This window comes from Protomyctophum bolini, assembly GCF_963924005.1.
Source record: "Protomyctophum bolini genome assembly, chromosome: 11".
In the NCBI taxonomy this organism is placed as follows: Eukaryota; Metazoa; Chordata; class Actinopteri; order Myctophiformes; family Myctophidae; genus Protomyctophum; species Protomyctophum bolini.
The window spans coordinates 1902077-1929329 of record NC_137872.1 but is presented as its reverse complement, the minus strand read 5'-3'; the positions used below and the strand labels follow the sequence as shown (position 1 = coordinate 1929329).

The following is a 27253-nucleotide window of genomic DNA, read 5'->3' as shown; positions in this document are numbered from 1 at the left end:
ATATAGCAGATCAATGGAACGGTTGTTCGCTTGGTGATACAAGCGTGACATTTGCCATGAACCTTCCTTTGGGTCAACTCTTTAACTTTTTTAACCGAGCCATCCAAGAATACAATATGGCGGTGCTATTTCAAGATGGCCGCCACATCTAAATGTTAGCCTATGTCTACATTTCATAAAAGGAGGAAAGAAAGAACAAAAACATGAATGAAATCTTTTCTCTTCTGCTCTCTCTCGTCCCTCTCTTCCTCTCCTCTTGCTCCCCCTCCTGTTCTCCCTCGGAACTGTTCAGTCTTACAATCACTCCCCCCCCCCCATCAAGAAATGTCCACATTTCACAGTGACCATAAGAACAGAAAAACAAGTAAGACGCGCAAACGCGGGAAGCGAACGCAACGTAGTTATCACACTCATGTCACCATGACGCAGCCATAACCATATAAGGAGTCCCCAAAGCAGCTATACGTCCAAATATGGAGTAACAGCGGGACAGACAGACAGACAGACAGACAGACATGATCTGCAGGGTCTCATAGTTAGTGCTCACTGCATTCGCAATTACAACCAAACACACCAGTAAGACGCGCAAACGCGGGAAGCGAACGCAGCTCGTACATATTTGGGTTTTGGAGGTATAGCTGCTTTGGGGACTCCTTATATGGTTATGGCTGAGTCATGGTGACGTAACAGCGGGACAGACACTTGCATCAATCACAAACAAATCACTCAGCTCCATATATGGGCACAAAAGCGGGACAGACAGACAGGATCTGCTAGGTCTCATAGTAAGTGCTCACTGGATTCGCAATTAACCTTAGCACCTAAAGGTCAGCCTGTGCAAAACAAACAAAATTGCAAAATAGAAACAAAATAAACTGACGTCTCGTTCTTATGATAGCACCCAAGTGTTGTAATACTAGGCTAATCCTGACAGGAAATATTTTGTGCCAGGGACCCCCGTTAAGATTTGTTAAAACAAAACAAATTGCTTTGGAAATAGATCTACAAGCTCACAATGTCAAATGCATGTAGGTCGGATTAATTTACTGGAAACTAAAGACCTCTGACTGTCCTGGAGTTATAAACCCGTTTCTGTGATCACATAAAGACAATATATTCACCAGAAAAAGGCATTTCCCTATCTATGTAGACGCTGCAATAACCACTGATCCAACCAAGTCAGTTAACACTGACAACTACTGAGTCCTGTATTTAAATAATATTTGTTTCCTCTACTTACGTTTTGCCCGAATCTGCCGGCACCTGCCGTTCTCCCTCAGCCATATTGATTCTGAAGTACAAACAGGAAAAGCGAAGATATTTAAACACAAAAAACACGAGTCATGTGGCAGCCTATGAAAGCCATTGAACAAAGGTCAATGCCCAACCCTATACCCTAGTGTCACTACAGTGTACAGTTTACCCACTTGATCTGTAAATTGAATATACAATAATTTGTTGCACAAGGTAATGCTGAAGTAAAGATAAGGCATATCATCAAAGCAGTATATATATATATATATATATACAGTATATATATTTTAAATCATCTCATTATGTTTAGACAGAAAGGACATGCAGTTCTTTAAGATTAATTATTAATAAATGACAAACACTTGGGAAGAGGCCAAGATTGTAGTCTGAAAGTAGGTTACACTTACAATAAGAATACTCTCTCAAGATAGTTTCAGAATCCCCCCCCCCCCCCCCCTTTATTTTTTGCAGATGGGTTCCCAGATTGCAATAAGAATGACATCTGGGCTTCATTATAAATACACAATAATAGCCACCAGGGAGACTTACCAGGCATGGATGCTGGTAAATTGTGAATAAACTGACCAACATAATGACAGAGCACCATGCAGGGCCGGCTGTAGCCTGGCCCACTAGGGTGGGCAGGACGGATATATGGGGGTGCATTCCCGCACGCACCGCATAGCGTAATAATCCCCCGAAATGCATAGAAAACTATGCTATCATGTCAGATTATCCATCTATCTTCTCCTTCTTTGATCAATAGTAACCCAATTTCCATCCGCACCCTGTTGGCAGTGGCGTGCACAGACATTTGGAGGGGCAGGTGCTCAAGTGAAGAAAAAAAAGGGCACCTTGTGGAGCGCGTGGAACCACCGGTTGCCTTAATAGTGTGAGATTTATAATAATATATTGGAAGCTTTTAATCCAGAATTGATCAATGTCACCATGGGCCACATACTGTACAAAACAAAAATAAAATGAACATTCAAAAAGGGCACATTGCTGTCCAGAGGGCAAAAGGGCAGGTGCTCTAGCACCACCCAGTGTCTTATGTGCACGCCACTTCCTGTCGGTTAACAGCACTTATGGCAAACAGTGTTCAGATGGTTCAATGTCTCTAAAAATGCTGCCCACCCAATCAGAACTGATAAATGGTAGGCCTACTGATATTTTGTGGTATGTTTTATATTGGCTACAAATAAATATTCTCCATAACTTTTGATTGGGTCATATCGCCGCACATTTGGGTGGGGTCTGCACACCCCTGTCCCCTCCAGAACCAGCCCTAATGACAGTGATTATGACTCCCAATATGCTCCGACACTATACATTTGTACTGTAGGTTTGATAGAATATATTTTATTACATTTTTTTAGCAGTACAGCAGCAGTAGGCTACAATGGGTTAAAAGCAGCAAATGGATATGAGACACAAAAAGTTAAAGAAACAGACACCAGCACAAAATACAGAACATGTATATACAGTTTAAAACAATTTATAACCGGTAGAAAAGTGTTAGTTGCTGCACGATGCGAGTCCTTGTATAAATGAAAACATACTTGGTCAATACTAGATACAGGCTTATTGTACAAAAATGGAATAAAAAAAATAACATGCCAAAAGACAATTACTACAATCAGCTGTCACAATTTACCATGCTTAGTTTTTTAAAAAAACCGAATTATCTAAATTGTAGAAACTTATTTTGGTAAATATACATATTTATTATATATTCTCCTCAAAACTGAACATTTTGTAAATTAGCTCTTCATACTTTCCCCTGAAGAGCAACACAAGAACATTGATAAACATGTCCATAATATAATAATCCAATCCTTTACTTTCCTTACAAAAACTTTACTGCTATAACGATTTGACTTTCACTGTTGGCAGGACCTGGCATGCAGTCAGAGGCTGCTACTACAGTCTACCACCAGCAGGGGCCAGCATTCATCCATGAGAATGTCAAATGCCACTTGTATCAGCCCCCATTATCAGTTATAATCAGTCTATGGTTATAATAGACAGCAATATTAAACGAGACATGTCATCCCCAAGGCAAGGTGTGTGAGAAGAGAGCACCGACTCACCGAGCCTTCTCAGTAATTGCTCCGAAACTGTGGAACCAGCTTCCTAGCCACGTCAGGCTGGCTCCAACCACTACCTGCTTTTAAAACACATCTTAAAACTAATTTCTATTCCCTGGCTTTTAAACCGTGAATAATGTGTACTCTTGATTGTTTGATTTTATTATTATTATGTTTTTATTACTGTATTGTATTGTATTGTATTATGTTTTGCTTTGCCTAATTGTACAGCACTTTGGTCAACTTTGTTGTTTTAAACGTGCTCTATGAATACGATTGGATTGGATTGGATTGATAGCCTACAGTTATTATTGCCACAACACATTTTTAGGAACGAAGATGCAATGCAAAAAATCATATTCATTATTTCATTTATACAACATAGGATCTATTTATACAAACACAAAAGGCCCATGGTCGAGGGAGGTTTTGTCATTGCACATACTGTACTATACTGTACTATGGGCAGTTGCACAGTTTCCTGTCAGCAGGGAATGTTGAACAGAAGGAGCAGGGAATGTTACAATACAGTGAGGACATGAATAACAAAGATCAATAAAAGATCAATTAAAAGCAATGTTGTAGAAGTGGGTCTTGAGCGGAGCTTTAAAAATGTCTACAGAGGCTGCCTGTCGAAGGTATACAGTGGGAGCTTGTTCCATGCCGACGGCCCGTAGAAGCAAAAAGCTGCTTCCCCGTATTTTTTAGTTTAGTTTAGTAGGCCAGCAGTGGAAGACCTTAGGGGGCGGTTTGGGACATATTTAGGCAGGCAGTCATGTAGGTAGGAAGGTGCGAGACCATTGAGAGCTTTATACACAAGTAAAATAAATTTAAAATCAATCCTAAAAACAACCGGAAGCCAGTGCAGTGATGCCAAAACTGGAGTAATATGTTCTCTCATCTTAGTTCTAGTTAAAACTCTGGCTGCTGCATTTTGGACAAGTTGTAATCTGTCAGTTGTTTTCTTAGACCTGATGAAAGCACAATTGTGAACTTTGTTCATACAAGTAAAGTAAGATAAGACATATTTGTGCCTCCTCAGTTTGACTGGGTACAGACTAGAGGTCCCATGAAGCCAGCCTGGTCACTGAGCGTTGTTGTCCTGTTGGATGCGGAATACTTTGGTAAACTCACTGTCGAATAATTCCTTCAGACTGTTGCCTAAAGCCCGGAACTCCGCATTATCCTGCGGAAACCATAAAACAATTAACTGAAAAAATGTCAATGAATTGCCTTTTTCTTTTTTTAAATCATGACCATTCACTAGCAGAAAAACCTCTCATTGAAGCAGGAGTTAGAAGAGTGAAGGATACTGTCATTAAATGAGTTGAAGTTAGCATGGTACTGTCTCTTAGCCTGTTGAATTAGCATGGTACTGTCTCTTTAAATGAGTTGAAGTTAGCATGGTATAGGGCTGACCCCAAAAAATTGATTAATCGACGTTCAATCAATACGCACGGGAATCGATTTTCAAATAAAACATTGAATAGTCATATTAAACTTTTGGTCCGCCATGCTCGCGCCTCGCAGCACCTCGCAACGCCTCCTCTTTCCCCCGTGTTAACAACAAGGAAGTCAACTGAACAAGTGCAGCTGCAGTCCCAGGAAAAATAAATCGAAAGTGTGGTTGCATTTTAAAATACCCTATTTGAATAAAGGTTGTAGGCTACACGAGAGTGAAAATAACCGCTGGGAAAATCCCTAAATTGAGAGTGTAGGCAAGCGCACCACAGCTCAGTGGACATTAAATATAGGCTACCATGTTTGATAAAAAATTACTTGCACCCAAATGAAAATATAAACTTCACAGATTATAGATTACTTGGAATTATAACAATCTGTTGAGTATTGCCTGAATAATGCCACTAGTGAAATCCCAACTTTTATCGATGCGCCATTGCACTGAGAACCTTGTGGAGCCTGGCGGTGTTTTACCTATACTTGTGAGGACCTGCTTGGATTCACATGGTGAGTGCGCGCACCGAAAATTCAAAGATCTGCAATCTCATGCGCTGCGTTGTGCATAGGCTGAGTATAATGGCACGAATGAAACTAGGCCTATAGATTTATTTTGGCGATGCGGAGAACTGATTTTGCCGTTGCCAGCGATATCTTTCTTCTTGTCTGAAGACTGACCTGTTCCATCACTGTGAACTCCCATGCAGCAGAGCAGCTCCTACAGACCCAGACCATAAACACCTTCTCTCTTTGACATTGAATTGCACCTGATCGTATTATTGTAATTATGTAGCCTATACTATTTGCCTGTGTTTTTTTTTTAAATTATGTTCTTTTTGTGCGCCGATGGTGATGCTCCACTTGTTTCAGCCTGTAGGCCTACAGCACTTTGGTCAGCTTCTATTGTTTTAAATGTGCTATATAAATACAGTTTGATTTAGGCCTATATTGGAGCAGGTGCTGGCAAATAACTAATTACTGTAATGCCATGCAGTGAAGTTGCGGAAATGTCAAATCAATTAGCAAGCGGAGCTGCTCTCATGCACTCTGCACTGCAGTCTGCAGCACAATGACTGCAGATCTCTTCTTAAAGTTTACTTATTATGGTTTACTTTCAACCATAAACCATAATAATATGATTGAGAAACCTTGGATTATAATTCTTCATCGACCAACAGCGCATGCAGCATGACTATGAGGTAATTTAACTATGTGGGATTTCTCCATCGGCATCGCTTTTTCCCATGCCTCACAGTCACACTAACTTTATGATCAATCAAATCAACTGTGGTTGATTTGATTGATCATTTGATTGAAGTGTCAGGCTTGAAGAGTTCATTCATGTTACCGTTCGTTTACAATTGACAGAGGAGTTTGGATTATATATTTTTTTATTTGATGGAGAGGTAAAGCTGTTTAATTGTTAAATAAAAGACCAATAAGATGCCCCACAACTTTTGTAAAAAGCCTTACACCCACCCCCCCCCCCCCCCCCAGTTGGGTTTCGAAGCGTCGATGATCAACATTGTTTTATTTCGAAGCGTCGATCATCAAAAGCGTGATCTAAGGTCAGCCCTAGCGTGGTACTGTCTCTTCAAATGAGTTAAAGTTAGCGTGGTACTAGTTGAAGTTAGTATGGTACTGTCTCTTCAAATCAGTTAAAGTTAGCGTGGTACTAGTTGAAGTTAGTATGGTACTGTCTCTTCAAATCAGTTAAAGTTAGCGTGGTACTAGTTGAAGTTAGTATGGTACTGTCTCTTCAAATCAGTTAAAGTTAGCGTGGTACTAGTTGAAGTTAGCATGGTATTGGTACTGTCTCTTACCCTGTTGAATTTGGCACAGTTGGTGAAGATGAGAAACACGTCACACACAAACTGACTAACGGTCTGGTAGCGGTCCTGCCGGAGTTTCTCGGCCACCTTGTCCAGCCACATAGGAGACTTGACCACCGTCGTGTAGTCTCTCACCTGGTGGAGACATAAAGAGATGGGGTGATACTCTCATTTAGAAGTTTAGCACACTGTTCTGATCATTGTTATTCCCACTAGCTGGCCTGGTCGGTCCAACACTTTGGTCCCAGTGATAAATGACATGACATGAAATGCAGCTCAAAGTGATGTACAAAACAATGGAGAATAAAAGAAAAGCAAGGCAACGACATTAAAAAAAACAAGCAGTAATGCAATACAGTGAGGACATGAATAACAAAAAAAAATAAAAGATCAATTAAAAGCAATGTTGTAGAAGTGGGTCTTGAGCTGAGCTTTAAAAATGTCTACAGAGGCTGCCTGACGAAGGTACAGTGGGAGCTTGTTCCATGCCGACGGCCCCTAGAAGCAAAAAGCTGCTTCCCCGTATTTTTTAGTTGCCATTTTTTTTAGGCAAAGCGAGCAGGCCAGCAGTGGAAGACCTTAGGGGGGCGGTTTGGGACATACTTAGGCAGGCAGTCATGTAGGTAGGAAGGTGCGAGACCATTGAGAGCTTTATACACAAGTAAAATAATTAAAATCAATCCAGTGACTATACAACCCCTATGAGAATGAGAGACTTAAGGCCTATTCATAGTCTGGATTTTCGGTGGTGAGCTGACCACCGCTCCGGTGGTGAGCCGACCACCGGAGCTGAAATAACGGTGGTGAGTAAAAACAGAGAGAAGGGCTGGAGCGGTGGCGGCGGTGGTTTGCTCTTCACCGCGGCTCAGTGACGTCATGTTGTAGTTCGGTGGTCACCTCAGTGACGTCATGTTGTAGTTCGGTGGTCACCTCACCACCGTAAATCCAGACTATGTATGAGCCTTTACATGGACAGTTGGATCTGTAGCGAAGCATTTAGGTCCCAGTGACTATACATACAACCCCTATGAGAATGAGAGACTTACATGGACAGTTGGATCTGTAGTGAAGCATTTAGGCTCGTCTTCCCTGTACAGAGCGAGGAGAAGATACTGACATTCCTGCAAAGAGTGACAACCGAGTTATGGGAACGTGCAAGAAGTGGACGGGCAGATAGTGTCCATGAAGGATGGAACGTGTTCTAGATAATTGGATATCGTGTTCCTCCCCAGTGCATTATGGGATATCGTGTTCCTCCCCAGTGCATTATGGGATATCGTGTTCCTCCCCAGTGCATTATGGGATATCGTGTTCCTCCCCGGTGCATTGTGCCCTCCCGGTGTCTCCCCCAGACCAAACGGTACGGTACGGGGCGCAGTAGCAGCATGGACCATAAACATTAAACAATTGTGTATATTGGGAGATCGAGACGTATAGTTTCATTATACATTTCATTATTAACATATAGATATTTCACTGTTACGTTCTTAGATTACGCATGTTTCATGATAAATGCTTTTTATGTGATGTATTCCCATGCTTTTTTTGTTCTTGCTTAATGTACTGTAAATCGCTCTGGATTAAGAGCGTCTGCTAAATGCCTAAATTGTAAATTGTAAATTGAGACGCATGTTCATCAACACCTTCCCACATAATAAGCAAATGTGGGGGGTTAGCAGTGACAGGGATTACACACACAATTGTAAATTAAATAATGACTAAATTGTGGAAAATATAAAACAAAAAAATGCCAGACAGAGACAGAGTATATACTCACCAGCAGATGACGTGATATTTTACTTGACAGGACTGTTTTATGAGTGCTTTGCTCCTGATAATCGTACATCTTCCACACACAGAGCGTACAGTACCACTCACGACCGTCCCTGAAAAAAAAACAGACACACTCACGATTGGACAAAGATGAAGAAAACACACGACTGTGTTGTTCACACCAGCGTCTGTTCCCTCTAATATTGTGCGTACAGTGTACATGCACAATCTCAGATACATTCCAATTCCTTTTTTTTGCTCTTTTAACCACTTAACCCATACTGACCTGAGATCAGATTCATACGAGGTTTCCACTGGACATACACTGGTCTGATTAACCCATTCTGACCTGAGATCAGATTCTAAAAATGTCAGTCGTTCTTCGATTTTTCAAAAATAGCAGACCTACAAGCTCGTAGCGCACCAACCGAGTGGCGCGCTATGAGCTTGTAGATCTGCTATTTTTCAATAGCTAAAGCATAACATGATGCTATAACACCAAAAGGGGTTCCCGATCAAAATGGGTTAGAAACCCTATATACGGTACTTTCGTCATACAACGAAAAGGAAGAATTATAGCCTCTATTTCAAGCTCTTATAACACATTTTGGGGCGGGAACTCCTTTTGGTGTTAGCATTATGTTATGCTTTAGCTATTGAAAAATAGCAGATCTACAAGCTCGTAGCGCACCAACCGAGTGGCGCGCTATGAGCTTGTAGATCTGCTATTTTTCAATAGCTAAAGCATAACATGATGCTATAACACCAAAAGGGGTTCCCGATCAAAATGGGTTAGAAACCCTATATACGGTACTTTCGTCATACAACGAAAAGGAAGAATTATAGCCTCTATTTCAAGCTCTTATAACACATTTTGGGGCGGGAACTCCTTTTGGTGTTAGCATTATGTTATGCTTTAGCTATTGAAAAATAGCAGATCTACAAGCTCGTAGTGCGCCACCGAGTGGCGCGCTACGAGCTTGTAGGTCTGCTATTTTTGAAAAAAATCGAAGAACGGCTGATATGGAAACATAGCTTTTTCAGAAAACTGTCAGGATGTAGACATTTTTGAAGATGTAGACATTTTTTTAATCTGATCTCAGGTCAGAAATGGGTTAATCCATGTGAACATAATTATGAATAAATTATTTTAATATACATACTGTAATAAAAAATACAATGATATGCCAAAAAATATGGAAATGTAAGTCTCAAATTAATTGAGAGAGAGTGACAACATTGTGCTACAATGAATCTCCTTCTGGCAGCTCTCACCTCAGCTGCTCATCCTCCACGTTGGGGAGGTGGCACCTCTGGTGGAAGGTGCGAGGACAGCCAGGCCCGTCGCACACCACCCTCTCTCCCTCCTCCTGTCTGTCGCTCCTACAGACGAAGCACTCGTCATCATTCTCCTGATCCTCCTGCCAGGGCACAGGAGAGAGAGTGACCGTTTCATCATTAGCAGCATGGACCACCCACCACCAATTACCAACTGAGGCATTCCATTCAACCTTATTTTTCTGTTCCCATAGTCTCCAATACATTAGGTAAGAATGCATTTATGTTTAAAGCTCCCTCTGACTGGAACAACTTACCAACTAATATTCGAAAAATTTCATCTTTCAACATGTTCAAAAGTGCGCTGTCTTCTTACCTTACGACCTCCTGCACATGCCCATGAGGCCATGACATTTGTGTTTAATCAACTGTACTCTGTTCTCTAATTCTGTCATATCTGACAGAACAAATTATCCATCTCTTTGCTATTATGCTTGCATATTGTAATACCCTGTTGTTTGTGTTTGTTTATTTGTTTTGTTTTGTGTTTCTCTCTTTCTCTTTTCGTGTATTGTATTGTATCGATTGTAGTTAGGAGCCTCTCGAAAACGAGATACTGTATCTCAATGGGGTATTCCTAAATAAAGAAATGTCAAACAAACAAACACTGGGAAAGGTTATTTTAGACCAGACACCTATTCAGTATTTTAGCTGTGAGTGACGTGAGCGCCCCCGTCCTGAGATACTTCCGGGTTCCTACTTCTGTGTCGCTTTTGTGTCCCCATAGTCATACTGTGACGCTCCGTCGGACTAAATCTGAGGCATCATCATTTTACCGCTGTCCATTTACCAACTAAATATGCCCCCGAAATATTTTACTGAGCAAATGGACTGTTACCACCTTCAAAAATAATGATTAATAATAGTCTTTATTGTCTCCACAAGTCCACATCATATTCTTTTTTTGTCACACAAACATTAACAATTCTACTCGAGTTGGAAGCATTAGGACCCATTCTAACCCTCAATGGCTTCCTTTCTGAAAAATAACATCATTGTAAAAAGATTCACGCGTTCTGACACACTGGAAACATGACCTCTCTTGTCTAGTCTCTTCTGATGCAGCTAAACTAAACAACTTACCAGGTCTTTGGCTTCTGGTCTGCACAGACTGCATTTACACAGCACCGAGTGGATACGCAAGGCCTTTGTCTGAAACGCACGCACGCACGCACGCGCGCACGCACACGCACACGCACACACACACACACACACACACACACACACACACACACACACACACACACACACACACACACACACACACACACACACACACACACACACACACACACACACACACACACACACACACACACACACACACACACACACACACACACACACACACACTTCTTTATTTGAGTCCACATTTATAAAATACATTATCAAGGGCACAAATATTTTCAGTTGCTTCTGATATACTACGCACTCGAAACATCACGTGTCTCAGTGCTGGAGTCCAAACAAGCCCTAAATGTACAGAATATACAGTAGGCAACACATGAACTTATTCACAGCCAACATTGGTCACTTCAGTCTGTCATATTATTACCGACACCGAAAGTAAATCATGGGTACAAAAAGACTGCCTATAATGGAGGAGATTGAACAGTATGTTGCGAGGCTGCTTTGCCTTACACTTTGACAACCCTATAATCCTCAAGCCTCTGACCACTAGCCTGTGGTGAGCACACACACACACACACACACACACACACACACACACACACAGACACACTCACCTCTCCTATTAGCGCGCTGAGTGGTCTCCCCTCCCACTGGATCTCCTTCTTCCAGGGGGCGTCGGCCTGCTCCAGAGCCTCGCGCACAAACTCCACGGGACTGAACCAGCGCGTGTCCGTACGGATGCTCTTCCCACACGACCCTGAGAGGGACCAATGGGAACAGGGTGGATTGATTGATTGAAATATCTATTAGCAGTTTGCAGAATTACAGTACATTTCAAGCACAAACTCAATACAAAGACTGAAGAACCACTGACATAGAAACATAGCTTTAGATTGTGGGGGCCTAAATAATATAGTAGAAGCGTTTTATCATGAATTGATCAATGTCACCATGGTCCACACACTACAAATTAAGAAAGAGCACATTGCCAAAAGGGCAGGGGGTGCTCCAGCACCCCCTAGTGTCTATCTGTGCACGCCACTGAATGTGATGTGTTGTGATGCGTTTTTCTCCACTGTACACTGCCTATTTCCCCACACACACACACACACACACACACACACACGCACACGCACACGCACACGCACACGCACACGCACACGCACACGCACACGCACACACACACACACACACACACACACAAGCAACACGCACACACACCTGATGCAAATCGATGTTTGTGTAATGTGCCCTTCATGGCTCCACATTTAACATTGAAGACTCTCTTGTCAACGTTGTCATCATGGCGGCTGGAACCCGCTTCCTCCTGGTCTCCTTCACCTGGTAGACAGGTACACACATTTATATGGGGTTAGATTTGAACCTGCTTCCTCTTGGTCTCCTTCACCTGGTAGACAGGTACACACATTTATATGGGGTTAGATCATAGACTGTAAAAAATATGGACAAAGTGTTCCCCGGGTCTAACATGAACGTAAAATGAAGCCTGTCAGTCCTTGTATTGTACATCTTTCCAGATCCGTTTGGGCCCAGCTGGCCCATTGGCTGGCCCAGACAACGAGGCGGGACTTCCCCCCCTTCTTCTCCGTTGGTTTTTATTTTGACTCGAGTGGGAGGGGGATCCCGTTCATAGACTGTAACGGTAGCCACGCCCCTCAGAACATACGCGACTTTATGGTCATTTTTTTTAATAAATGGGACCATAATTTTCCAAAAAGAATATTATGACATTAGAAATGAGACTTTAAACTAGTGACTGGAAGCAGAAAGTATTCATGACCATGTTTATTAAGGTAATACAGTCTAGGTGAAGTTGGGCCCAAATACATGGACCTCTATGGGGCTATGGGTTTTTTTGGGTCCAATGACAGCGCCACAACAGGCCATTATATGAACTTTCATTCCCTTATAGTGGCTTCACAAAATATCTGTCTGACTGCCCCCCTGGGTTAGATGTGAGAGAGAAAAATATATAAACAGAGCAACAACAAAGAAAAGATTTGTAATGAAAGCTAATTAAAACAGCAAGCGTTCCAAACCTCAGAATTAACTAACAGTATAATTGTAAAAGCAGCAGGCCAAAAGTTATCAGGACAACAGAACAGAACGTTGTGTTCCGGTTTAAAACTGTTTAGTAGCCATAAACGTCAAGACGTCTAATTGCCAATTAAGTACCGGATGCCACAGACGGACGACAAGACGTCTTCCCTTGGGAATTCTTTTTTTTTTCATCCATATTTTAGAAAATTCCTCTAATCTGGTGTACAGGGTGATGACATCATGCACATTACATGCATAATAGAATTACAAAATTCTTTCTTTCTTTATAATGGGAGAATTGCCACTCAAAGCCTAAACTGGTGACCACCAGGTGGCGCTGAAAGAGTTGTCAGGTATTTACCAGTAAGTCCTTCCTGGTTCACCTCCTGTTTAACGGCGCTAGGTACGGCGGTTTGGGTGGACGTTGACGCCGTGGGCACGACGAATGCAGCGGCATTTTCGGGGCTTGCTCGGCTGCGAGACGGAGAGGCACCCTTCTCTGATTGGGGAGAAAGGAGGACAATAGCTGGCTTGTACTTCATTTTGGGGAGAAGAAGAACACTGGCTGGCAGGCGTTCTCAAGTTTATAATGAAAGGCCCAGCTCAGCTGCATGTTCTGCCCTGCCAAATTAAAACCTTGCACTCTCCGGTAGGCTATTCAGTATTTAAGTCTGACGTCATTTCGTAGTGCTACGTTACGTCCGGGTCCTAGTGGCACCAGCTCCCGTCCGCAACTCATTGTAAATAGAATATGTAAACGCGTGAATCTTTTTACAACAACGTTATTTTTCAGAAAGGAAGACATTGAGGGTGATGGAACAGTCCATTTGCTCTGTAAAATATTTCGGGGGCATATTTAGAATGCGTGCAGGCTTGAGTATGTTGAATCTAGTTTGCATTAATGAGGATTTAGTTGACACAATAAAATAAAATGGCGATAGTATTCCACCCAAACACCTGCCTGTAGTAAAAACCAGGGATGTGGGCAGGGAAACAAACCTACCTTCTATGATGTCACTGAGCATCATGAAGGAACTGAAAGACAACAACAACATTATCATAAAATAATCGTCTGGGTGAATATCACCCGTGTTTAGTGTTGTAGGGTTAAGCAGTGGATTAATGAATATAGTAGGGCTACTGTTTGTTGTCATATATGTTGACTGAATGGACGTACAGTGTGTCGCACGATGGATGGACAGACAGACTTTCTGACTGTTGTGACAAAAAGAATAAGTCATTGCTTGTGAACTAAATTGTGTGCGCACAGTCGGGAGACACCCACAGAGTCGCCATAACGCATTGAATAAAAGCATTCTTCTATTAATTTGATTCAAGAGTAGCCTGTTTCCATCCATGGGACCCTGGCGAAGGCCTATAGCCGAAACGCGTTGGTCTATTTTAATGATCTTTGCCATGCCGTCACAACAAAGGATTTTTTCCCTTTTAATTTCATGTTTTCAAGGACCACGGCAGTGCCTCTCTCCTCTTATCCATAGCCTATTTCCTTATTGCTAAAATCCGATTGCAACGTAGGCCATCATTTGATCAGGCCATCCATTGCAAAGTGAGTGGTATTTTAGTATTAGGTTATGTGAATAGAAGAACGTTGATATATTATTTTAAATATGACAACAGGTCCATGGGTCTGCTTTGAGCATCCCGGGGAGGGGGGGGAGCTGTCACTCAGACTCCGAGTGGAGAGGTGTCTTAAATCTTTCAGCGTAAGACCCCCCCCCTGCTGAGCTTAGCATAACACATTTTACTACACACACAAGTATTTCGTTTTTTTGTCATTTTTGGGGGGTTTTTTTAAGGGTTTTGTACTTTCAAATATATATATTTTTTGGTTGCAAATATATATTTTTTGATTGTTTGCTCTATTTGTATTTTTTCTCCCTCAAATCATTGTCTTTTGTTTGCTTAATAAAGATTGACACAAATGTAACGTGTAAATCATAGATTTACGGTACTTAGGAGAACTAAGAAAACACAACTTCATCATAACATTTACCATTACAGGTGGCCTGGGGGCAGCAATAGGAAATAACAATCAGGCCAAGTCTATGTGTAGTACCTGCATCTGTTAGGTCGTCCTCATCTCGTTCCTCGTTCTCAAGTCCACTGTCTGACTCTGAACTTGACACTGAAATAGCAGCAGAGACGCTCTTCACACATCGAACACGCCCGGTACGAAACAGTGACTTCTTGGTCTAGCAATGGAAAGAAAGAAAGAAAAAAAAGTAATTAGTAATGGTCAGGGTTAGCGTAACACAACACAGGGATACAATACAGACAAAACGTGTTTGCAAATAATAATAATCACAAAAAAAAAAAACTATTATCAGCAGTAATATTTTCATATACCTTATTTGTTTTGTAGCCTGGACATGTCAGGTGTCCATCCTGAAACACAAAAAAAAAGAAAAAAGTCTTGTGAGGAGGTATACGACTTGAAGAGTTGATAATATGACTAGCCTATCATTTGCATGTAACCTATGATAAAATTGTGTTCCATTGATTCACGTATGATAACAGCATCCTAAGGTTAGCAAGGAATATCACCTCTAATACTAAGCATGTGTTGTATGGAGAATATAGGTTGCTACCTTCAGGAAGGAGATATATGGTGTACCAGCATACAATAAGGTCAGACTAAAGAGGTCCTTTGTCCACCAGTCGACCTTGAGGCTTAATCAGGAGCTGTAGTAGAAGCCACCGGGTAATCTAAGCGGTGGACGTTGCTCTTGTCTTCATGTCTTTATGTATGTAAAATTGTCTTGTTCTTTGTGTTATGTCAAATGTTTGTATATGTGTTCTGCATACTGCAAGACAGATTTCAGTGTGAACTGACAATAAATTACTGTATCATATCATATCATTCCAAACCTGCAGCAGTTCTCTCAAGGGGGTGCCCATAATAATAATAATAATAATAATAATAATATAATTGGTTCCAAACCTGTAGCAGTTCTCTCAAGGGGGTGTCCATAATAATAATAATAATAATATAATTGGTTCCAAACCTGCAGCAGTTCTCTCAAGGGGGTGTCCATGCATCGGATGCTGAGCTTCCAGTTCCTGTAGGCCTTCCTCCCTCCGAACTCCTCGAACCCAGAGGGCGTGAACCATTGGTTCTGCACCACGATGCACTTCTCGCCTACGGCAGAAATAACAAACAACAATATTATTGTAAGTGATTTCTATTGGGTGGTCTTTCTTAACCACTTTTTCTATCGGCAAGTAGCCTATGTGACGGGAGAATAGTGCTTGATGTCTTTACGGGGCTGCCTGGAGCCACACATTCACAGTCATATGAGCCGGGCGGTGCTTATAGACGCCCGCACGGCATGGGTTTGTAAAGCAATCAAGCGCTCCCCTTCCCCAGTTCAGCTACAGAGATGCTCAGCTGGGAATGATATAAAGTGATTGAAGGAGTGGGTTATCGGTGGAATTTACACCAGTCACGTGACAGTATAACCATTAACCAGCCAATCAGAATCAAGTATTGGGACTACCCGTTTTAGAATCATTTTTATCTTCCATAACCAAGAAAGAAAGATCACATGTGATGACATCATAATCATGTGATGTGTGATTTTAAGCCCGTTTTAAAAGACTCCATGGTCTGCGGTACTGTGGGGTCCATATAAGGACGGCTGTTCCACAGGCGCGCTGCTGCCCAGCAGAAGGAAGGCCTGGTCGGTCCCCCATGGTGTACATGGTTGGTATTTGGAACCTCCTGTAGGAATATATTTTCAGATCTGAGGGTGTGGGTGGTTTTTTGGAGGGTAGGGTAGGGTAGGGTAGGGAGGGGCAGTTGTCCCAGACAAACAAGTCAAAGGCACCGCTCACTTCACACAAGTGTCATTTTTTTGCCGTTTTATGAATTTGTCATATTTTTGAGGGGCCCTTCCTATACACAGGGTTAATGTTTGTCTTTAGTTTAGTTTAAGTTTGTTTAGTAAACGCATCGACAATGAATGGAACATTTACGTCATAATGTGTCGTTTACGTCATATTGTCTCTTTATTGTTAATGGCGTTTAATGTTTTTGTTTGCACCGTTTGTTTTACATCACCCAATCAACATGACTGAGTTAGACTTTAATATATTAGCGCCCCTCACTTCACACGGGTGTGATTTGTATTATTTATATTTCCTTCTTTATCGTAGGCACGCTTTTATCATGTCGGCGTCGTCGGGTTGTTATTGTTGGTCGTCATGGCTGCCAGTTCCCACCTGATGTCGTGTGTGAGCTCCGACTGCTCCAGACCGTTCTGAATAACTGCCAGCTTGCATAATGTCTTGAGGCTAGGACTGAAGTCTAAGACGTACAGGTCACCAGGTGTTCCTAGTCCTCCAAAGAGGAAGATACGATCTCCCACCATGCATGCAGCATCATATCTCTCACATTGGACCCGGTCCTTTCCCTTGGGCTCAACCTTCTTCCAGGAGAAGGTCTCTGGACTGAGTTTCCACACATCATTGTTGTTCCGGCCACCAACTATGTACAGCTCTCCATTGTAGGTAAATGCTGAATGATAGAGTCCTTCTGGATGAGGCTGTGGAGATGGTGTGCTCAGCCAGAGGTTGGTCTCTGTGTCAAACACTCTGAGGGGGTTGTACTGGTCCCCATAGCCCCCAAATACAAACATCTTTGTCCCGATGATGGTGCAAGAGTAATGTATGTAGAAGTATGTAGCAGTAGGTGGAGTTCCTCTGGTGTTAATTAAAGACCAGACCATTGTGCTGGTGTCCAACTTGTACATGTCAGTAGTCCATCCAGTCAGCTTGGTGAATCCTGCATGGATAAACATGACCTTCTCCAACACACAGGCTGAGTGGTCGTACCTCTCCTCTGGAACAGTGCCAGAAACCCTGGGTTTGAACCATCTGTAGGCGTCAACACCAAATGCATAAAGCACATTGCTGTAAGGAAAGCCTCCCCAGATGTAGACTATATCTTCAACCAACACAGCTGTGTGGCCAGAGCGCCTGGATGGAACCTCTAGGTGGCGTCCTCCTCCTGGGGTCAGCTTCCTCCAGCATAAAGACACTGTGTTGAAGACGTGAACATCGATGGGATCACTGTCTCCTCCAAAGCAGTACAGTTTGTCCTGCAGCACCACAGCTGCATGGCGACATCTCTCTGCTCCTCCTTTCAGACGGACGGTCCAGCTGATCATTCTAACATCAGGTTGTTCTTGCTTCTCTGTCCCACAATGCAGTTCTGTCTCTCCGTCTCTGTCCCACAATGCAGTTCTGTCTCTCCGTCTCTGTCCCAGAATGCAGTTCTGTCAACCACACGCTATCTCTTATATCTCTACAGTGGTACAAACGTCATGTGACGCCTCTGGCCAATCCGTGAAGTCGGTGTGCTTTAGCTGTTGAAAAATAGCAGTTCTACAAGCTCGTAGCGCGCCTATTTTTGAAATCTTTCAATATATGTTCTTTCAGAGCGAGTTTTTAACTCAAAAACTTTGCTACTGAGAGGCTCCCTGGAACTACATATTTTCAGATCGGGGTCGACGGCCACTGTCATATATATTATGTGGGGTTCCTTGACATGAATATGTTTGAATGAGAACAACTGACAAGTGAGCAACCACTTCAAATATAAAAGCACGCTTTAAAAAAATAAAAGCTAAATCTATGTGGGCGTAACTAGTATAAGGACATATAAGCTAAATATGTATTTTCTGTTCATCATTGGTATATACTGTAAGAAGCACAGCACTACAGAGAGTCAGTTTTCCCATCGCTACTGTTCCTGTTTTTGTTTTTTTTCTGTTCCTTTTTTTCCCCTTCTATTATTTGAATCATTAATAAGGTGGGCATAATAATAAGCTTCGGCTTCAGCCCAAACCTTTTCAGTCAAACTGTAATTCTGTGTAAACCCTCATTCTGAAATGTACTGTACTGTAAATGACTGAGATAAATAAACTAACTAACATAGAAACATGGGGTTTTAGACGTCAGGTCTAAATGGGTTAAGTGGAAGGAAGGAAACAGTCTCAATATGAATCACTACTTTTTTTTTATATATATATTTTTTATCCCACGATTTTGTAACCCATTTTTCACCCGTGTCAATCATATAATGTGATCCTGGGCTCTACACACCCTCCGCCAACCTAGTCCCCATATATGGGGGACAAGGGGAGACCAACCTACTCCCCATATATGGGGGACAAGGGGAGACCAACCTAGTCCCCATATATGGGGGACAAGGGGAGAGCAACGGACTTGAACTCATGCTTCCTTCATGCCCGAGTGTCTAAGTTGCTCCTTTACACCTGACAGGGGGGAGTTTCCCTGGTTGGACGTCGTAGCGCGTGGAAGGAACACGTTATTCCAACCAGTTCCTTTACCCTCCATCAGGCGCCCCGGCTGGCCAGGGGGAGGCAGTTTATGAATCACTACTTTGATATCCTCACATCAACACCACGGACTGCTTACCTTTAGCCAGCTTGGCTCTGTTCAGCATCCCCTCTTTGTCCCCACAGGTGACGGGGATCTGGACCTTATAGAGGGCCCAGGTCCAGATGTCCTTCTTATCTCCCTTCTTCAGAGGAGAACCTGGACAATGAACGCAAGAGGGGTTTTAATTAACATGTTCTTGTTCTGGAACTGGACCCTGGCTTACACTTGATATTGAAGGGGTAATTTCACTTTAAAACATCTACAGTAGCTCTGTCTATTCCAATCCTACAAAAGATATTGGGATATGAGGTGCCTATGAAGTGTGATGTTTTGTATTTAGGAAGCTTGATGGGGGGTCAGATTCGAGGAGAGGATAGATATTTGGTAAACATTTTATTGGCGGCAGGAAAGAAAGCTATCACAAGAAAATGGGGACAGATGGAACCTCCAACACAGGGACAATGGGAGGACTTGATTCAGGAGATACATTTCATGGAGAAACTGACTGAGGCTGAGGCTACAGGAAGAAAAAATGGAGGACAAATGGTCCAAATGGACAATATTTAAGAGTATGGGGGAATGAGAGACAATAGCGAATGCCTAGAAAGATTTAATGTAACAAGCAAAGTTTGAAACGCAATGTCGATGCCTTTTTTATTTCAGTTTTTTCAGTTTTTGTATGTTTGTGGTGTTGTTGTTTGTACTGTATTTTTTCTTCTGTCTTTTGTCTTTGTTGAAAAATAAAATAAAAAATAAGTTAAAAAATAAATAAAACATCTACAGTAGGACAGTATCAGTCACCAGAAACAAGGATGAGCGTTTTAAACGAGTCTAAATTGGTTCAGATTTAGTTTTAAGGGGACTTTTGTCTGCATCAAATCAATATAAATAAATATCTAAATATTAAATCAAGCAACTTAAAAACTGTCTGGGGAGAGAATGCAAAAGCCAGACTATAGAATGTTAATGTGTGTTTTAAAGTGAAATCATTCAAGTTTAGGCTTTTAGTAGAATCAGGCAGACCGGCAGTGATTACAATGTTTTGAGATACAAACAATGTGTCGTTTATGGTTAAAGTGCACCACCTAGTGGAATGAGAGGGGATTTACCGGTACATATTTCTTTGTAGAAATATTTGTTGTAGGTACAGTACAGCATGGTGTAAATGTAAGACCAGTACCTACACAGTACGGTGCAAAGATTTTACATAAAATTTCACGAATGCATGAGCATTTTAACTTATGCTATACATTGTCTTTCTGGCTGATACATTTGGAATGCATTACTTTATTTGGGGTACATTCTTCATATCCATGTCTCAGCTATATTTGACCACCCCTTTCTGTGTTCTTATTAATTATAAACTAAATACAATATTTTAATTAAATAAAATATTTTCAAAAATACATAAAATAGCAGATTTAACAGGCTCGCAAAACGTCAGACTATTTTCGTATGTCTGCATGACACCGTTGTAGGACGAAGAATAGGATAAGAGTAGGAGAAGCATGGGGGACACAGAATAACCGGGAGTTACTAACGGAGGGACTGCGAGAACGGAGGAAGACCATGACGGACCGCTTGGCCTTAATGTGCTATACTACGGAAAGATGACTTTGTTGGGCAGCGGTGGCCGAACGGTTTGCGGAGCGGAGCGGTCTTGATACCAGAAGGTCGCTATAGTTCGCATCCCCGGAACGGCACGTTAAAATTACCACCGCTGAAGTGCCCTTGAGCAAGGCATTGAACCTCTACCATGAAATGTTCTATGAGCAGGGTGTGGCTGTAAAACAAGTCCTTGGCTTAGTCCACTTCCCTGGGTAAACAAAGAACTTTGCTTTGCTTTGCTTTGTTATGCTGGTAACCTGATGTAACTATGGAAGATGCCTTATTTGAATAAATGATGGACTTTGCCTGGGATTTCAGGCAAACTCATTTCGTGCTACATTAGGAGAATATGGAAATAATCCACGGACCCCTGTAAGAAAAGAGACATCACCCGTAAACAAACAAACCATGCCCTTTACAACTAAACGTTGCTCTCAAGAAATGTTTTTAAAAACATTTGAAGCGAGAAATAGACGATGCGGTAACCGTAAATGTATTCTATATTTGATCAACTCACTTCCTTGTTTTCCGTGGTGACTGTGCTGTAGCTGGACAGACGGCCAGTGCCACTGTAACTGCTTTGTTATTTACTTTTCTTATTTTGTTCATCTTATTTTGAAGCTTCCTGTATTTCGGTTCATTTTTACTTTGAATCTTCCTTTTACCGCACCACACTTAGCTGAGGCTGCTAGCTTCACACATACTATTCTCACACTGAGTCAGTGACAGAGGGGATTAATAAAGTATTTTCCATTCCATTCCATTCGAAGAGACACACCCCAGCATTTGTTTGGACAGCGTGACTTTGTTACACTGCACAGCAAGCGCCTGTCACGCTATGTTTGGTGTACCTGTGACTGTTTGATGATGTGCCCTGAGGTTCAACTGGTTCATGCAGCCCTTTAGCGCCCTTGATAAGCAGACTAAAGCGGAGTGAGTTTTCACTGTAGCGGCCCTCGATAGTTGAAATGATGATAATGTGGTCTCAACGGGTGTTGTAACAAAATAAACACCCGTTGAGACCGCATCGATCTTTATCATCATTTCAACTACCGAGGGCCGCTACAGCCACACTTATGCAATACCTTCAAATCATTACCATATTAAGCAAGGAAATACCTCATTTTGTCGTTACTTTTGGGTCTGTTATTTCTGGATAATGGCCGCTCTCCGCTCTATAACAGACCGATCGATGCCTAATCAAACCCTCGTTGCACCTGCTGCGCCCCGCTTGATTTACTGCCGTTTCCAACATGACAGCCATGTTGTAAACACACACACAATGTCATTTACAGCAACACATTGCTCTCAATTGTTTTTTGGAAAACATTTAAGCGAGAATTAGACGAAGCAATACCCGGAAATGGATTCTATTTGATCAACTCACTACCTTGCAGCTGGGCAGACGCGGGCCAGCGCGACACTTATGCTATACTTCCATTACCGCAAGCAAGGAAATGGCTAATTTTGTTATGTTTTGGGTCAATTTATTAATGTATGTATTAAGTAGCCATGTAATGTAATAAGCAGGATAATTTGCATGGGTGGTTAAACCCCCTGTCTGTGAATTATCTCCCGACAATGACCACCTACACAGACAGACAGCAGTGATGTATATCTGTACATCAGTGATGTGCAAAATGCACCCTTATTTTAATCTCTGAGACATTATCCCGTACTTAGCAGTGAGTGTGATAATTATAGTGTAATGTATTTACTGTAGGTTGGCCTCTTCCTCTTCCTCTGTGCTGCTGGGGTGGACGAAGAAGAGGTTCCTGGCTGTTCCTCCTCCTCCTCCTCACCGGCAGGTACACTTCCACTTCTCTGCCTCTTCCTCTGCCTTTTCCCTCGTTTCTTTTCTCTCGTCCCCTCCTCCTCCTCCTCCTCCTCTTCCTCCTCCTCTCCACCTTTCGGAGTCTCCTTCTTCTCCACTTTTTCCACCTTCTGCGGTAGTTTGCAAAACTGGAAGGAGCCTGCATGAATATATATATACAGATGAGGAGATGGAGAAGTATGGAAGAAATGATGCGCTAGTATCATTATTTTCATCACCTTCAGCAGTGGATTTCAACCAGTGGTCCGGGGACCTTGAGGGGGGGGTTCCCCAGCTAAATGACGTAGAGTTGGTAACCAAATTAACCCTTAAGGTCTCCACACACCGGGCACGAATTCTGATTTTTAAACAGCGTTTCTCCATCGGTTTTCCGCGAAAAACGCGCCCGGTGTGCAACCACCTTTATAGATATTTAACTCTTGAGAGCGTAGAACTCGCAAGAGTTACATTATTGTTAGACTTCTTCGTTACTTAATTTACAAGAAGTCTACGCAATTAGAGAATGTTAGGATTGTTATTTTGATCAACGTTTGCCAACACACAGCATGGAACTGTAAATGGTAAATGGTGCATTTATATAGCGCCTTTATCCAAGGCGCTTTACATAGATATGTGCATTACATTCACACACCGATGGCAGCAGCCAGAAACCACGCAAGGCACCAACCAGGACATCAGGAGCAATTAGGGGTTCAGTGTCTTGCTCAAGGACACTTCGACACTAGCCTGGAACTCACCTATGCTTTTTATGGCATAGGCAGCTCCTGGCAGGATCCGCCGGGAGAAACTATGCGCAGCTGCGCGACATGAGACTAATTACTTAGAGCGACAGAGAGAGAGAGGAGCGTGTGTGTGTACATGTGTGCGTGTGTATGTCAATTTTACAAAGGTGCAGACAATCAGAAATCAGCAGAGAGTGAGAACTTGTTTGCGCTACTCTATGCCGAAAATAAAAACGTCTGGGTTTCCAAGGCTACTTCGACACTAACTCTGGGGGAGCCCACAGGGTTCGAACAGGCAACCTTACGATTACCATCCAGCCACTCTTACCCCTGAGCCACCCCCGCCCCTGTGTGTGTTTTGTGTCAACGATACCAAAACATTCTTTAGTTTTGGGTCTGAGAGGCTAAACGTCATCAAATGGTGGTCCGTGGCTCAAATGCTGACTAAATAATAGGCCTTGGACGTGAAAAGGGTTGAAAACCACTGATATTCTTCAGTGTTCATATAAACATCACGTGTGGACACAGAACTGACCATCCATGAGGCTGTTTCGCAGCATAAGCAGCTTGGGGTAGCGGCTGAGGATGCTCTCCTTAAACACACACTCCCAGAACAGACGGATGTGTTCTGGTGTGTGTTGCTCCAGCCAGTCCAGTTCGTCGTAAAGGCAGTTCATGTTGTCTCTCTTCATACGAATCAGCTTCTGCACACACAGTAAACACAGGAGCAGTATTACAGTATACAATTATGATACATGTATCACTAATAACAAGAGTTATTCTTTTATTTATTTTTTACTTGTTATGAACCAATCTGGGAAGGTATTTGGAAGGGGGGGGGAGAAGAAAAAATATCTGTCCAACTACCAACCATAACCCAGATTTTAATTTTGATTATAATATTTTTTTACACCAGAGTCCAAACAGTTACAGTACTATAGGCCTATTCGTCAGGCAGCCTCTGTAGACATTTTTAAAGCTCAGCTCAAGACCCACTTCTACAACATTGCTTTGAATTGATCTTTTATTTTTTTGTTATTCATGTCCTCACTGTATTGCATTACTGCTTGTTTTTTTTAATGTTTATGCCTTGCTTTTCTTTTTTTTTCTCCATTGCTCTGTAAAGCACTTTGAGCTGCATTTCATGTCATGAAAGGTGCTATACAAATAAAGTTGTATTATTATTATAGCCATTATGGTTTGGTTTGTATTTGGACGAAAACGGCTGGTTCTGCAGCATCATCAGAGACGAACAAACCATGTCTGCAAGACAACTAGTCCGGTATCAGTATAGTACAAGCTACAACTTAAGTTGACTGACTGGTCTATTCTGAATGTTCTGAATACACACAGATTAGATTTAGATTCTTTCTTTATGTTTGTGTCATGCACCAAAGGCGCCCAGCCCACATGGACTTACAGGACACACCATATCATTGCTTCAATATTGCATTATGAACAAGAAACAGGTTTGTTTTGTTGTTTTTTCTTTTTTACACAAACAAAACATTCTGCCTTCTTTCCCACGCTTTGCATAAAAAGTCTGCTAAAGCAAAAATACCTTTCCTAAAACAAAATTCTAGTTTTTCATAGTCCTCTAACCAGAAAAAGTTAGCACAGATGATTGTCATTTTACAAAATAAATGTCTTAATTCTTCATATACCGTAATGGGCAGTAAAACAAAAAATGATGACATTTATACTCTCTCTGTGCACAAGAGTATATAGCTTACGTACAGGTGCTGCGGTCCTGTCTCACATGTCTTGCGGACTTTGTTTTATTATTATATGCATGTGTTGCGACTTGCGAGTAGGCTACAGTACACAATACACTAGCTCTGGTCCATACAGCTCTAATCCTAATGAGTTTAATTTATGAATGCAGAACAGCCTCTACTCTTTGGCGTAAATAGAAAGAACGTTTTTGCTACTCACCAAAACAAAGGCGGGTTGTGTCATTAGAAAGACTACTTTCCTTAGTGGACGCACTCTGAGTCCCCCCCCCCCCCCCACACGTATAAACTGTACTTTTTGGCCAAAAGGGGAATTTGTTTCCACCGGAACTAATATTTTTAGTTACTCCGCTGCGCCATCTACTGATGGCCCAGAGAACTGCGCAGGGCAGAATCTTAGAAGCAGTAGAAGGCTATGGATCAGAGCTAACAATACACATGATCTGACTGTAGGAAGTTAACGTACGAACTACTGGATCTGGATTCAACATCTGATCATCTCACCTTGTATTTCTCCTCTCGGATCAGGTTGTGGTCCCGGAGCTGCATGATGAACGTGTGAGGTTTCTCCATGAAGGAGATCTCCGTCTTGTTGCGGTGAAGGAACTCTAGAAGTTGTCCCTCCTCGAAAAAATCCAACGGGTCCATTTGGAGCCGCGATATACTTTCTGTTTACAATTACAATATTAAGCTTTAATTGTATTATTCTACTAGCCTGCGCGAATAACAGCAGGCGACGAATATAAATCCGGATTCCGCATTAAAAACATTAATCATTTGTTTGTTTTCGAGGTTTGGATCCCGCCCGCCCGCACTCTCAAATGTACTTTCACTTCCCACTTCTCCTTACTTCCTGCTTTTTTTGGTGACGTTTCGAAAGTGGATTGGACTAGTCTCCACCCACTATCTCTTACCGACAAGAACAGATCAGATTGTATTTTTATTAATAAAGTCTGTTCCTAGTGTTCTATATGTAAAGCGCTTTGGGTATTTAGAAAAGCGCTATATAAATTTGAGCTATTATTATTATTATTATTAAGTGGTGTAATTACATCATTGTAATACAACAACACTCAACAGTGCCTATGGGCTATAGTTCCAAACATTACTCCTATGGCTGGAACTATCTCAATGAGATAGAATGAGCACTTCCGCATTCCAACAAATGGGATCATTTATTGGTCTTAAAGTGGAACAATGGTTGCAATTAAAGCAACTTGATTCCAGTCTATCGAATTATTTTTAATTTGCCATGCAGGCCAGCTGTTTGAATAGAGGAATTTGGGGAGAAAACAATCTTATACACAATAAAAAAAAAACTATTTGCAAAGTAATGGCCTATGTGTGTTTAAATGTGCTATATAAATAAAGCTTGATTTGATTTGATATACCGGTATATGGCCATATGTGAGGGGCGGCAGCACAGCTAAGCAAAGCAAAGCAAAGTTACCATGTTTACCCAGGGTAACTGGACTAAGCTCAATAACTTGTTTACAGCCAGGCCCTGCTCATAGAACATTTCATGGTAGAGGTTCAATGCCTTGCTCAAGGGCACTTCAGCGGTGGTAATTTTAACGTGCCGGGCCGGGGATACGAACTATAGCGACCTTCCGATATCAAGACTGCTCCGCAATTGCCGTTCGGCCACCACTGCCCCTTATAGCTGCACAAACCACCTCTATACTTGCTTAATTGCCACCATTTGTCAAACACATACAGTTGGCATTGAACTGCAATCCTCAACATTAAACAATTAGTGAAGAGTTTAGAAAAGGTGTATATGTTTTATAGAGCACCGAAGTCTGACGTCACTTACAGTAGAGGGCGTCAGTCCCCAGGTTCATGTATTATTTTAGTTGCATTGAAATCGCCATAGGAGGATTTTTAGATTGCTTCATATAAGAACTGTGTTTGAAAAATAAACATGTCACCCCGGCCGCTTCACTCATATGGATATGAAGAATCAACTGACTGAGAGAAAACGCTAATGTTA

At 42.0% G+C, this 27253-nt stretch overlaps 1 protein-coding gene across 2 annotated transcripts; it reads right to left on the bottom strand.

Annotated features, from left to right (window-relative positions):
* Positions 1-2637: 2637 nt before the first annotated feature.
* On the bottom strand, positions 2638-26086 carry LOC308324730 (uncharacterized protein). Of its 2 annotated transcripts, XM_080776970.1 has the most exons (16): positions 25765-26086; positions 24063-24231; positions 22690-22944; positions 19400-19519; positions 15964-16097; positions 15305-15343; positions 15015-15150; positions 13299-13436; positions 12098-12217; positions 11491-11633; positions 10829-10897; positions 9683-9828; positions 8412-8520; positions 7681-7755; positions 6626-6769; positions 2638-4530 (listed from the first exon to the last, which is right to left on the bottom strand). In XM_080776970.1, exons 1-16 carry the CDS (start codon positions 25906-25908, stop codon positions 4429-4431), a joined length of 2043 nt encoding a protein of 680 aa, XP_080633096.1. In that variant the 5' UTR covers positions 25909-26086; the 3' UTR covers positions 2638-4428. The 2 variants fall into 2 exon arrangements, with proteins under 2 accessions (XP_080633096.1, XP_080633097.1); XM_080776971.1 differs by lacking the exon at positions 13299-13436.
* Between the last annotated feature and the right edge of the window lie 1167 nt (positions 26087-27253).